This window comes from Cricetulus griseus, chromosome 2 (assembly GCF_003668045.3).
Source record: "Cricetulus griseus strain 17A/GY chromosome 2, alternate assembly CriGri-PICRH-1.0, whole genome shotgun sequence".
Lineage (NCBI taxonomy): Eukaryota > Metazoa > Chordata > Mammalia > Rodentia > Cricetidae > Cricetulus > Cricetulus griseus.
The window spans coordinates 434949732-434964632 of NC_048595.1; the positions used below are offsets into that span (position 1 = coordinate 434949732).

The 14901-nt window shown below is 42.7% G+C and overlaps 1 protein-coding gene across 1 annotated transcript in view; it reads left to right on the forward strand.

Annotated features, from left to right (window-relative positions):
• The first annotated feature begins 7595 nt into the window (after window positions 1–7595).
• Window positions 7596–14901, forward strand: part of Col4a3 (collagen type IV alpha 3 chain) — a 117692-nt gene continuing 110386 nt past the window's right edge. Inside the window, exon 1 of the mRNA XM_035438850.1 lies at window positions 7596–7682. Coding sequence (XP_035294741.1) covers window positions 7596–7682 — 87 coding nt within the window. The remainder of the gene's footprint in view (window positions 7683–14901) is intronic.

Here is a 14901-nt window from a genome sequence, read left to right on the forward strand (position 1 = left end):
ACTCCCTTCTTTCCTTCCTAAATAGAAATAGAAACTAGAAAAAAAATCTTCCCAACAGTTGGAGAAGGTTATAGATTTCGAAAGTGAGGCTGGCCAGAATAAGAGATTAAGAGATTATTTGATTTAAAATGGAAGGGTTACAGTGACTTTTAGATGGGAGAGGGGGAGATGGGTAGCTAGCAAGCTAGTTAGTTTGGGATGAGATGTTAGTTAGTTAGTTAGTTAGTTAGTTAGTTAGTTAGTTAGTTAGTTAGTGGTATTGTTATGATGCCCAGGGCTGATCTCAAACTCCTGAGATCATGTAATCCTTCTGTCTCTGCCTCCTTCAGAGTTGGACCTATGGGCTTGTACTGTGGGTGGGGCTTAGAAACTTTTCAAACATCAAGGAAAGGGAATTATACAGAAGGGTGACTCTTCGTTTAATGTGGAAGCATACTGTGGGCAGCTCTGGGTAGGATTACAGAGGTAACTCATGCTCATCCTGAAAACACAAAGGAAACACTTGGTAAGAGGCAAGGGACCTCTCTGCCCTCCCCCATCGTCTCCTGTTACCCTCTCCCCCTCCTCCTCTTCTTTCTTCTTCTCCCTCTACCTTCCCTCCTCTTTTATTTCTCATGACTCTTAACCTTCCCATTATAACAAATAGTAGTTATCACGATTACAGAGGCTAACGGTGCAGTAAGTTCTAGTCCAGGGGCTTTGTGAAGACTTCGTATCTTTTGTGAAACTTTGTGAGTGAGTTTCGGGAAGTTGCTCTCTGGAAGGAAAAGAGTTCTGGAACACAGAAAACCAATTATAAATGGAGTGGCACAGTGCCACAAACACAGTCTGTTCCCTGTGGTTCTCAGAAAGCCGGAGTTCTCCTGCAGAAGTCTTTGCATTTGGAATTCAAGTCTAGGAATATGAATATTTTAGAGGTCAAAAGGCACTCTATAAATAAAACAAGGAGGAGGGCAATAGTCAAGTGCTTAAGCCAAAAGAAAGACTTTATAAAATGTGTCCGAAAGCACTCTTAAGTTTAGGCAGAAATGCTGAGGTGGGGTAAATGGCCATCTCTGGACAGTAGGAGAGCTTTTTCTTGGGGAGGAATAACGGGGCTCGTGCAAGATCTTTTCTTTCCTAGGAACTCCATTATGTCTTTTTCCTATGGCTGTACCCGATCTTCTCCCTGCTTCTAAGTTATCCTGGCTTCCTGTAGGAGTTCATCCCAGGAGCCTGGGATCTCCTTACAGGTCTCTTCTTTAAGGAAGAGACCTGGGAAGGCACTCCACATTGAATGGCTTGGCCACTCAGGAATGTAACAAGAAATTTAAGGGCATAGCTCAATCTTGGGCTTCAGGGATGGAGACATCGTACTAGATAAATGAGCTGCCTACTAAGCCTGATGACCTGAGTTTGATCTCTGGAGCCCCCATGGTGGAAGAGGAGAACACTTGGCAACTTGTCCTCTGGCCTCGACACAGGTACTTCGGCTCACCACCCCCCCAATACATACATGTAAAAGATAGATTAAAATAAAACCCTAGAGTTCAGAGTCGTAGGCTTCCCATAGTTCACTGTGCACCTTAGCAACACATTCAGTATGAACCACACACAATGGTCATTGCTGAAGAGAGTCAAGGGCATGATCAATATATGCACAAGTGGACAGCATGGCCAAAATAATTGGCAGTTGAAAATGTCACTAGAAAAGAGTTCCATAATTATAATTAAAGAAAGCTTGTTCCTTGGTTATGAACTTTGAAAATAAAGGATTGGGGGTAAAATCAAAAAATAAAGCTAGAAAGAAGTCTATATTGCACATTTGCAATAAAAATAAATAGTATAAGAACAAAATACTAAATTTAGTTTATATACACAACAAGAATGAAGAATGACTTGTATATTAAACTCATTAAATATAATAAATCATTAAAATATGAGGTAACTTTCTATAAATTTGGTTGGCATTGATGAAGTATTTATTTCTGGTGTCATCAGCATATGTTTTATGTACTAGGTAAATATCTATGGTTATTAACTCAAGAAATATCTACTTGACTCTTGTTTGCACTAACTCATGCTACAGATGATGAAGAAAAACATAACTGATTTATTGAAGTAACTATCATTACTGTTTGTCTATCATCTGTGGCTATTATATTTTATAATTTTTAATATGTGTGTGGCACATGTGTGTGCATATTTGTATGTGTGTAGGAGCATTTGCAGGCCCAAGGTTGCAATTGCGTCTCTACCCTATATATGGGAGCAGGATCCCTTGTTGAACAAGAGCTCACTCATTTTGGTGAAGTTGGGGCTAGTCTGCTAGCCAGGGAATCTGTGTACTCACTTCCCATGTGTTAGGAGCACAGGCAGACTGATATATTCACTGGCTGCTATGTGGGCTCCAGGGAATCTAAACTCCAGTCCTCATGCTCACATAGCAAACATTTTAACCAGCTGAGCCATCTCCCAACCCTGTGTGCAATTTTAAATGGCAATTCTGACAATAGCATCAAAGGTGGATTTCAGAGAACTTATAAGGAAAGAAATCAGCCAGAAGGCAACCGTAGTCTCTGGATAATAGAACTGGGAACCCAGTTCTACTGGGCAGAAGCTGTGGCCTTAAAAGGACAGCAGAGAAGTTAGGGGCAAGAACTGGCATAAGGGGCCATGACTCTGGGATTCTAACCCCCCCCACACACACCCATAGTCTAACTGATGATAAGAATTGACTAAGAGGGGAGCTGGGGAAATTAGAGGAGCCATGGGCAACCCAACTCCATGTGTCTCATCAAAAGCAGAAGCATATGCTTGTGTGTGCAGTAGAGACCATGGAAGTTTATGGACTTCCGAAGAAGTAGACCTGAGAGTGAATGCTATGTGGACTTGATAAGCTGTTCACATTTAATCATCTATTTCACTAAGGGGAAACGGCACAGCCCCCAAAAGGACTCCTCCCTAGTGGGGCTTACATTGAAAATTGGCAAAGCAGACACACATATTTTATAACCAGGGCTAGTGACATTGTTTAATAAGTTTTAAAAACAACCTGCTGACAAGACTGAGGACTTGAGTTCAAATCCCTCACACCCACATAAAAGCCAGGTTGGACACCTACACCTGCAACCCCAATACTGTTAAAATCAGAAACAGAATTCCTGGGGTTTTCTAGGCTCCAACCTTGTCCAAGTTTGGTGATAGATGCTGTCTCAAGGGGATAAAGTTGAACATGATAGAGCAGGACACTTGGCATCTTCTTCTGGCCTCAGAATACGGGCACGTGCTTAAATTTGGCTTTCAAACAAGCCGCATCTCCAGGTTTCACGTGCAAGAGCATCAGCTAGAGATCTTGGATCTTGGGCAATCACATGCTGTTTTGCTGAGTCTGGGTAGCTGCTGAGATCCCACGTCCTAACAGTTCCTGGCTGTGCCAAAGCTGCTGGTCTTGTGAAGGCCAGGGAAGCCTTTGAGGTGCCTTGAAAGTACACCGACCTGAGCGCAATATGGCGCTGCGCTTGGTTCTTCTTCATTAGTATTGAGCTCAGAAGAGCCGCTTTGAACCATGCCACCATTTCTCGTTGTGTCCATCTGTACTCCTTATGCAAGTCTAGTCAGAACACAGCACGTGGTGGTTACATGAAGATCTTGTAACAAGAGACTTCTGATGGATTACCAGATTCCTACAATTCCCTGAGGCTGGTACCAGGATTAGTCGGATGTTATAGAGGGTAAGAGTTCACCCTGGAGAAGTTAATCCACACCAGTGAAGCACAAAAGGATTCCAGATCCAGGGGGTGAACGAGATGTCAGGCTCAGGAGATCTGCCTCCTCCTTCTTGTATCATGTCCTGTTCCCTTCTGCTGCTGGGTCAGAAACATCATCCCACCGACTGCTTTACTCTCCAGTGCTGATAGACCCCAGTCTATTCTCCCATCAAAATCCAGGGAGCTGGGCTGAGGGTCCAGCTCAGTGGGAAAGCACCTGCTGTGGAAGTGTGAGGATCTGAGTTTGGATCCCTGGGACGCATGAGGAGCCAGGTGTGTATATGTGTAATCCCAGCACTCCAAAAGTGAGACGGGATTTGTAGATAGAAGAATCCCTGGAAGTACAGAAGCTGAAAGAGTAAGAGGCCCTTTCCCAGGCAAGGTGGAAGGTGAAGACCCACACTCAGGGATGTCATCACACACATTCTGTGGCTATTGATCACCCACACAAGAATAGGCACACACATGAACATGCACACACGAATACATCACACATGGAGAGAAAGCAATAAAGAAACAACAGGGCCTCAAAAACATCCATTTAAAATTCAAATTTCCTGTAACCCTGCAAAGGGGAGGGGGAGCATTTAATATCAGGACTGAGATTTTGATTTGTTCTCAAGAAACAATATCAGTTTGTAAAAGATAACCCTAGGCGTCTCGGGTCACTTCATCAACAGAGTTCCTGCCATTCTCGAAGATGGCAGAAGTTCCCTCAAGAACTTTCCTGAAGCCACTATGTGGCAAATTACATTTATGATCTGGGCACAAACTCCATAATGTCCCTAAGTCTCAATAAAGACTTCAATGTATGCCTTATTATTCTACTAATTCTGTGCAGTTTGCCAAAATGACTGTGGTTGGGATGTAATATATGAGAGAGAAGAATAAAACAATAATAAAATAATACAGTGACTACAAAGCATATTTACACAAAGAATATGCAAGAGGCTCTGCCATGCACCAGTAAGTTTGTTCTATGGAGAGTCTGATATAACTGACTTGGAATTCACTGGGTATTGGAACTTCTAGATATTTATCAGGAGATTCTAAGGTACAGCCACGGTTATACGTCATGGAAGATTCCCCCTCTCAATCTACAATCTGAGGGGGAAGGGAAATGGAATTCAGAACTTGGATAAGAAAACAGTGACATCTGAATACCCCCTGGTCCTTCATGGAATCTGGGCATTTCCTTCAGTGCTGAACATCAGCTAACAGGCCACCAATGTGCTGGCAGCTGAGTTTGCACTAACTGATACATTTGTGGCATTTAGATGCTTATCACAAGACCTTGTTCTTAGTTATTGATGTGATAATATTATGGTTGTTTAAGGGGTGTGCTGTACAGAACCTGGAAGCAACCTAGATGCCCCTCAACTGAAGAATGGATAGAGAAAATGTGATACATTTACACAATTGAGTACTACTCAGCAGGAAAAACAATGGAATCTTGAAATTCGAAGGAAAATGGATGGAACTAGAAGAAACCATCCTGAGTGAGGTAACCCAGTCACAAAAAAAGACAAAAATGGTATGTGCTCACTCATATATGGATTTTAGATACAGAGCAAAGGAGTACCAGCCTACAATCCACACCTCCAGAGAAGTTAGGAAATAAGGAGGACCCTAAGAGAGACATACATGGTCCCCCAAAGAAGAGGAAAGGGACAAGATCTCCTGAGCTAATTGGGAGCTTGGTGGGAGGGGGAAGGGAGTTAGGAGATTGAGAAGGGGAGAAGGGGAAGGGAGAGGAGGACATGAGAGAGCAAAAAGATCTAGTCAGGGGAAGAATAGAGGAGAGGAAGAAAAGAGATACCATAATAGAGGGAGCCATTAGAGGTTTAAAGAGAATTCTGGCACTAGGGAAATGACCAGAAATCTACAAGGTTGACCCCAACTAACAAGCTAAGCAATACTCAAGAGGCTACCTTAAATGCCCTTCTCCGATAATGAGATTGATGACTACCTTATATGCCATTCTAGAGCCTACATCCAGTAGCTGATGGAAGCAGAAACAGACACCCATAGCTAACACTGAACTGAACTCCTGGAATCCAGTTGCAGAGGGAGGAGTGATGAGCAAAGGGGTCAAGACCAAGCTGGAGAAACCCACAGAAACAGCTGATCTGAACAAGGGATTGCTTATGGACCCCAGACTGATAGCTGGGAAACCAGCATAGGACTTTTCCAGACCCCCTTAATGAGGATGTCAGTTTGAAGGCCTGAGCAATCTATGGGACTTCTGGTAATGGATCATTATTTATCCCTAGTACACGAATGGACTTTGAGAGCCCACTCCACATAGAAGGATACTCTCTCAGCCTAGACACATGGGGGAGGGCCTAGGCCCTGCTCCAAATGATATGAAAGACTTTGTAGATTCCTCCATGGAAGGCCTCACCCTCCCTGGGGAGCAGAAAAGGGTTGGGATATAGGGTTGGTGGGAGGCAGGGGAGGAGGGAAGGGAGAGGGAACTGGGATTGACATGTAAAAGAAGCTTGTTTCTAATTTAAATAAAAAAAGAAACAAGAAAAAAAGGAGAATGTGCTGTAGAGCTACAAATACCTAATTTGATGAGAATACTACCTGTCTGTTAATACTACTCTCCTTTAGCACTGTATCCAAGTACTACTGTCTGATTTTACTGTAGCCTCTGCATTTTACATGATTAACTTCATTTAGTGTAGTCTGCAGCACAAGAAAGCACAGAAGTCCTGCTCCAACAGGGTGCTCTAGCAAGTCTTGCATCCAAGGCCCTCCCAGGCGGGGACACCCTGGACCAGAGCTGGCTCTCCACCCCATTTCCGCAGATAAGGTTTAGCCTGAAAGGCAGTTCAACTCAGAGAATAGGATGCGCTTTCTCTTTCCCCTCAGCTGCCTCCTGCTCTTGGCATTTTGGAATGCCAGGACTGCCAGGACAGTAACTCGAGCCTCCAAATTAATCAAAACACACAGCACCCAGTTCAAGCCCTGGCAGAAAAGCCTGGGAGCCAGGAAAGCTCTCCTCTGCTGACCCCAAGGCCACAACTTCCCCAGCCACCACCCCTTAGATGCCACAATGCTTCTGCTCCCAGGCAGGTGCCCTGCTGTTGAGGCAGTGCCTGCCCGTATGTGGCTTACCTGGGCGAACAACCAGACAGAGAAGGAACTGCAGGCTATCAGGCAGACTTGACACACGCGCCTCGCGGTGGTGGCTGGAGGGAATCCACCCGTGACGGTGATTCCTCTTCACTGCCTGTTCAGCATCAACTCTGTGCGGTGGCTGCGAGTTGAAGGCCGGCAACAGATGTGCAGCCGCGGGAGCTGCCAGCAAACCTGGCCTCCAGAGTCACACACACCCGCGCGTCTCCAGCTTAATCTGGGCAGGGTTGCTGGCCACTCCCTCCACCCCGTACAGCCACCTCCCTACCTCACACCCCTAAATTCCTCACGCTGACCCACACCCGCTAGGCACAGGAGTCCCAGGATCTCAGGGATATCGCCTCTTTCACCCTGACCCTGGATCCGAGCCCACCTGCCTGCTCTGCGGGCGCCCAACCCTTTCTCACTTCCTGGGCACGATGCCCGGTTGAAGGGACAGTGCCTGGCTAGCTGGGAGGGGAGACGAGGGCGGGACCTCGGCCACTTCTTCCCTCCCTTAGAGTCGCAATCAAAAGCTTGGGTGAGGACAAACAGACCCGCGGTGGGTCGAGCCCTACAAAACTCTCACTAGTAGGCCAGCGAGCAAGGCGAGCTTCCCAGCGGGACCTCCCCAGTCTGTGTCCCTCCCGGGACACGGAGGCCTGAAAGCCCGTGGGTCCGGTGGATCCCTGAACACACTGAGACTCAGGACCAACGCCCATCATGCGCGCAGAGACTACTCTAAGGTTGCAGGCACTCCTGCTGCCTATGGTGCTGCTGCTCCTGGCCACACCATCTGTGGTTAGCAAGGTGAGTGAGTGAAGGACTGTGTGACCCCACTGCTGCTTGTCCCTATTCCGGGAGGGACAAGCCAGTCCCACACACTAGGGTGCTGTGGGGTAACTATCTGGAGGGCTGTTCAGCTGGAGGCTTCTCCTGAGTCCTGGGAAAAGAGCAGCTGCCCCGTGCAACAGGTGGAATTTGCAGTACTGGTAGAAGCCAGGAGCCAGCCAGCTGTCCAAGACCCCAGGAGTCCCAGATGGAGGAAAACAGCTTACAGAGATTAGCAAATGGATACCAATAAATAGGTCATTGGTAAATGTCTGATAGGGATGGATGTAATGTAAGTAATAGATAGTAAATGTAAGTTATATAAGATAGGCGCTAATGATAAATAGAAGAGCAGAGATGATAGGTAAATAGGCAATCGATGGATGGACAGGTAGATGGGTTAGATAATAGAAGATGGGTGGATCGACAATGATAGTGGACAGGGCAGTGGAGGTTGGTAGCAGACTGGTGAATGAACAGGTGGCTTGGGGTGGGGGTGGGGCAGACCTGGGAGAGAGAGAGACACCACCACCTCTTTGGAGTCTCAGCCCTACTCCTTTCTGAACCAGACCTCACCTTGACTCTGACTTCTGTGGGGTTCAGTGTTCCTTTGGCACTCTCTGGATACAAAAGCCATCACAATAATTTAAGACATAGAACGTATATTAAGATGAAGTAAGCAATGTCCCATTTGATTTCTATTTGGAATTTGGGTGAGCCTGTGCTCATTTGAATGTGCTCTATAATCCTTGTTCTTTACCACTAAAAAGATATAATCTCCTCAAAACTATGAGAATTGTTTTGGCTTGATTTTAATTTGTGAAACAGAAATTTAACTTTTCAGATGCTTGGTGTTATTTTTATACTTAAAAGTTAATTTGGGTGCAGTAAGCTTTGTTTCCAACAATGACAAGGGGTCTTGGTCTTACATCACTGAGACTGATTGGAGATAATGGTCTCAGAGCCACTAATGCATTACCTGAGAACACTTTAAGGGCTGATGGTTGTATATGCTCCAATTGTTTCCATTCCACTTACATTTTAAATGAGGCATTACAGCATCATGGCTAAGCTAACACCCCAATGGGCCCTATTCCAGTAGATTTCCATTTCCTCACAAATACCCAGACTCACCCTTTTTGTGGGGTTTCTTTCTAATATTTGTGTGCTTGCATACACAGCTACAGACCCATGCCAGTACATAGTTGTGTTGTTTTGTTTTGTTTTACATAACTGTTTCCAATCTAAAATGTGTCAGTTTGCAATCTAAAGATCTGTCTGCACCTGTGGTTAAGAACTACATCTTTTTATCTTTTTCACTTTGTTGCATAGTTTTTAACAATGTGCTAAAGTTAATTGATCTGGTCACCCACCATTCATTCACAGGTAGGTGACTTAGTATGTTTGCATTTGCATTCTAAAAGATTGTTGTGACCTATGTAAAGTAACTCTAACAATATCGCATTTTTCAAGGTTAGTGAGATGACCCAGTATATAAAAACTGACAACATGAATTCAATTCCCAGCTCCTGAAAGATGTGTCCTCCCCCCACCCCCCACACACACCCAGTGAATAAAAACAGTAATCTAAGACTGCCTAACCGAGGTGACTAAATACTGCTGGTCAGGATGGCTACAGCTTGTGCAAACTGGTGTGAACTAGCGACCAGCTTTAACACAAACCAGTAAATTGGAAAAGCTTAAAGGAAGTGCATATTATGTAAAGGCCTGGGAACACTCCAGAACAGTAATAATAATAATCTTTCTGGACTCAGAAGAAAAGTAGTGAGAGTGTGAAGGAACATGGGACTCTTGCAAGAATCATCCTTGAAAAGTGGTGCCCAGGGATTAGAGAGATGTCTCAATGGTTAAGAGCAGCTGTTGCTCTTGCACAAGACCTGGCTTCCATACCCATTTGGTGGTTTACAACCAATTGCAATTCAAGTCTCAGGAGATCCAATGCACTCTTCTGGCCTCCATGGATGGCAAACACACACATGACCACATACATACATACATGCAGAGAAAATGGGTATAAAATAAAATGAATCAATCTAATTTTTAAAATGTGGCACTCTGACTGTAGATCCTCCAGTTATATACTGTGCAATTATATCGTTGTCTTCTCTTGTATTTCACATGTAAAATTATTTCTGCTTTGAGTTTGGGGAGATGAAAACATTACAGTTTAAGTTAATGACTACCATAGTGAATCCATCTGTTGTGTTCCTCTTGAAGCTTGAGGTGAGTCTTTGTTAAAAGCATTCACAATTGTTATTTCCACTGCACCTGCAGAAGGAGACAGAAGAGATGCCCCTAAGATTACAAAACGGGCCCTCATATTGTCCAGGAAAAGATACCTCCAGTTTACCAGTAGCTGGATGACATGTGCCAACATGGCTGAACCCCCAAACTAACAGCTACATTGAGCAGGACAGATGGCTACTATGAATCTCTATCCATGGTGTGGGAGAATTGATGTCCCTCCAGTAGCCAGTAGGTGGGGGAGGGGATAATCTTCAAGCACACCTGGCTGTTGACAGTCTATAATTCAGGTCCAATGTGCCACCATCTTCCTAGGGGGAGAAGCTAGGAATCTAAATTTTAATCATAAATATCTCGTATTAAAATTAGCAAGCAACTGAATTCAGTTTTACTCAAAGCAGAATAACAAACAGGAAAAACAAACACACAAACAAAATCACGGTGAGTGAAACAACGTGTAAATAAGAGTTACATCCAGCCTTTGGGCCTGCGTGTGTATAATCTCTGTGCTGTTAGCTGAGTGTCTCCAGTTGTACTTTAGCATTTCCCCAAACAGGAAGCTAGCAACAGTGCTGACCCTGCATGCCCGGCTTAGCCAAGGTGAAACTGCAGGCCCACACAGTTTGTCCTCACCACCCAGGGAGATGGTCTTTGCTGCCTGGATGAGAAGCCAGGCACCACCTAGCTGTTCGCAGTCCCTGCAGGCTCACAGCTAGCTGTCTTCTGCCCGCTTCACCCATTTTAAACTACCAGGCCCTCTGCTATTACTCCAGGCAATAGGTGAGAACGCATGCCCATCTCTGCTCCCTGAATGAGATGAAAGTCACCACCTAAATTAGCATTGTCTTAAGTTCCAGGAGGAACTTCGAGACTCACATAGCACCTGACGATGTTTTCTCCTGTGAATTCATTTTCAAAATCAAAAACTTCAGTTGGATTAGTTAGCACTTCAAACAAACAAAAAGTAATGTAATAGCACAAATTTATCTATCCCCGAGACTAAGCAAATATTAATAAAACTTGGCTTGTCGTCTCTCAGATACCCTGTGCTAGGAGGAAAAATACAAAATGTCATATTATCTAAATTCTTGACTTTCTTCCAGCCCAGGAGGTCTGTCTATGTCGTTCTCATTCAAGATTTTGTTTATGCTCTCCATACAAGTGTGTGTGTGTAATCTCCTTAAGAAGAAATATTACTGTTTGTGGTTTCATATTACACACTTGCTTTTTTTAATCGTTGACTATTATGTCATTGGATTTTATCCATATTGACATACATGTTATTTTGTAGAAATACCTGTTTCATGACACTCTGTAATATAAAGCCCCCTCCTCAACAATGTAAGCCTGTCTTCCACACTTTTACTTTACAAAGTTGCAATGCATGCCTCTCTATGTGTAACACTGTGACAACTAGCACTTGAATTCCTGGGTGCTTATAGAAAACTCAGTACTGTTACATTAATCTACAGGGAAGTTGCATCAAGTTTACCCTTTCCCTTCATCTGTGACAAAAGCAGATTGCTGGGATGTTAACAAGTGTGGAGTGGAACCTCACTTTAACTAGTAAGCTTTCATACTTGTTCACCCCTTTATAGTTCCCTCACTATGGATTGCATGGACCACTTCCTGTTCGATCATCCATTACAAACTGTGCCTTCCCATTTGCTAAATGTTCAGAAGTGACGTGTGCATTTGGATACCAAACTTGTGCTATTCAAATTTGTTACAAGAAGGTGATCCTAATCTTTGGCTTACCTTTGAATGTAGTTATTAGTGTCCTAATATACAACACTGCACAAACATAACTTCAAAGCTACCCATGTTACTTTAGCATTTTGTCTTCTGAACCTTGTCAAAAAAATCCTTTCTTGGGATTATGAAAACATCACTTTGTATTCCTCCATTTGAAAAAAAAAGTCTATGGTCTAAGTTCTTTATCCTGGAACTGTCTCCAATTTACAGTATATGAACTCATTTTTATTCATACAGATAAGAAATTATTCCATATTCTTTCAATAGAGCATTCTTTCTTTGTTTGGCCATTATGTCTGTAAACATGTAAGGTATGTTCTATTCCATTGATCCTTTGTGTTATTTTGTTTATTCTCTATGGCAATAATATACAGATTTTGGCCACTTTGTTTTCAAACTACATCGTCTTCTAGAGCAAGTCTCAGACAGAGCAGTCATGCCTGATGTTATTCTTTTCTTCAATATTGCCACTGCCATTCTTCTGTGTTCCTCTGGATGAGGTCTGGTATCCACTTATCAAATTTCTATCAGAAAAAAACCCTGTTTGATGCTGATATGCATTGCATATAATATATAGGCTATGCTGCTGCATAAACATGTGTCTGTTTCATATAGATGCTACTGATTTTGAAACTTGAATGTGGGTCTAGCAACCTTCTTGAATTCTCTTATTATTTCTAATAGTTTATGCATTTAAAATTTCCATGTAGCTAGACATATTATCAGTGAATAATGACTTTACTTCTTTCTAATCTTTATAGATTTTGCCTCCTCTCTCTCTGTCTCTGTCGCTCTTTCTGTGTCTCTCTCTCTCCCTCTCTCTCTTTCCCGTGTGTGTGTGTGTGTGTGTGTGTGTGTGTGTGTGTGTGTGTGTGTGTGTGTGTGTTTAGGAAAGAGATTCCTGCACATGTGTATAGAGGCCGAGGTCAACATTGGGTAGCTTCTACAATCTCTCTCCCCCTAATTTTAGAGACAGGCCCTCTCACTGATCTTGAAAATCACCAACTAGCTAAACTGGATGACTAGCAAGTCCCAGGAAAGAGTGTTGGGATTGCACTGGCATATGCCTGACTTCTGTGTGGGTCAAACTCTAGGCTTCATGCACTCCACTGATTGAGCTGTCTTCCCAGCCCTTCTTTTTCCTTTTAATACTGTGCTAATTATAATTAACACTTTGGTCTTATTTCATTACTGGATTAAAGGGAATCTTCTAACATTTCCTTAATGTATTGTCTGCTGGATGGTTTTAAGAAAGTCTGTCATGTTAAAGAGTTTCCTTACCTCATAAATCCTACAGTTTCTGTTTTGTTAAATAAATTCATATTAATGTTATTGCTGTTTTTGTATATATTTTAAGAAAATTGTACAGTCTTTAGTCAGCCGATGTAGTAAGTCAATATATTTTGAATGTCAAACCATTCTTGCATTACTTTAGATTGAACTCTTAATTCATCACAATGCTTTTCCTTGAAACGCACTCATTATTAAAGATGGCACAGACATGGGAGAACACACTAACAAATGTAGAGTGGGACTGGTCACCAGTCAACATTGATGTAAGGGCCAGGCTGGTCAAGGAACAGAGTGTCACCAGGACCCAGAAGTCATCCCTCCCATCTCTCTCTACCATGATTCTTTGCTTCTTCCTTGAAAGACACTAAATCGATTTCAAATAATCACTTCCTTCATTTTCTTGAGATTTTTAGCATCTAAGTGTGTATCCGAGTTCTCACTCACACTTTGCCTGGACTGAAATTTCTGCAGATAGAGTCAAAAGGTAGTTGCTTCTTTGGGCTTCTCTAGTTTCATTGTGAATTTTCCTTGTGGCTAATGTCTTGGTGGATTGTGATGGATTTTCATTTTCATCGTTGCATAATGTTCTGGTGTATGAATAAAAACAGTATCTCTACCTGTAAGTGGCCTTCAATTAGAGGCCATTGTTGCCATGTATGTCTTTACGAGTTTCCACAGTATTTTTTGAATTTTTTGTCTCTTTAATATTTAAATATTTTATGTTCCTGGTGCTACTGTACACAATATATCTTAAACTTTTTAGTAATCTGGCTATTAAAGAAATAGTAAAAGTCTACTGAAGTTTGTATTTTGACATTGAGCAAGAAATTTGAAAAGTACAAATGAACCTAATGCAAAAATTTTCTGCCTTAGCTGCATTACAAAAATTAATTAATAGTGTTGCAGTATCATTAGTCTCAAAGCCTGTAAAATATTTTTTGTGACAGCTTTGTTGGGCGGATTATTGAAATTATATTTCTTAATTCTTAAATATATTAAGTTTCAAATATATTAAGTTTTTCCTGGTTATAATTTTGGTAAATTGTGGTGCCAGTTATAGAATGATTTTTAAAAATTTTTGTGAGTCCAAGTTTTTGACCATGCCATTAAAGTATAATATATGAGACAGGGCCTCACCATGTAGTCAAGGCTTGTCTGTAACTCTGCTGCCTCAGCTTCTGGAGTACCTGTAAGTGGACACCATCATTCAAAGATCACTATTCTTTAATATTTCCCCTCCTCGTTTTCTCTAAATACAGTGTTCTCATTAGACATTTTCTGGTCCTTGCTATGTTTCCCCCTAGTTCTGTTACTCTTTAAAAACTGTGACATGCATTCTATTTATTTTGTGTGTGTGTTGATGCACACAAGGCATGGCATGCCTGTGGAAGTCAGAGGACAAATTGCAAGGACCACTTCTCCCCTTTTGGCATGTGGGATCCAGAGATCTAATTTGAGTCATCGGGTTTGGTGGCAAGCACCTTTCTTACTGAGCCCTCTGACTGACCCTGACTTCTATGCAAATCAAACATTCTTGGCCCCCCTGAGTCTTGCATTTTGATCTTTAGCTTCTCAACAGCCAGTCACTTTCAGCATTTCACAGGCTTCTTTTGATGGCTTCCCTTGACTTCGTTCCACTGATTCCCCATAGCACCTCAAAGTTCATGGCTTCCAGGCCTATGGAGCTAATCTCTTCCAGTGGGAAATGGGAGTCCCAGAATAAATCCCCTTCTACCCACAGAGCTTCACACAGACCCTCTGTATAGTCCAGTAAGATCCATTATCATTTATACATACGCTGTCTCACACACTACTTCTAGAGAGTTCAAGGCCAAGCCACTTCTTTTGTTTTAATCCCCTTTTCCCTCCATATTGAACTCTGAAA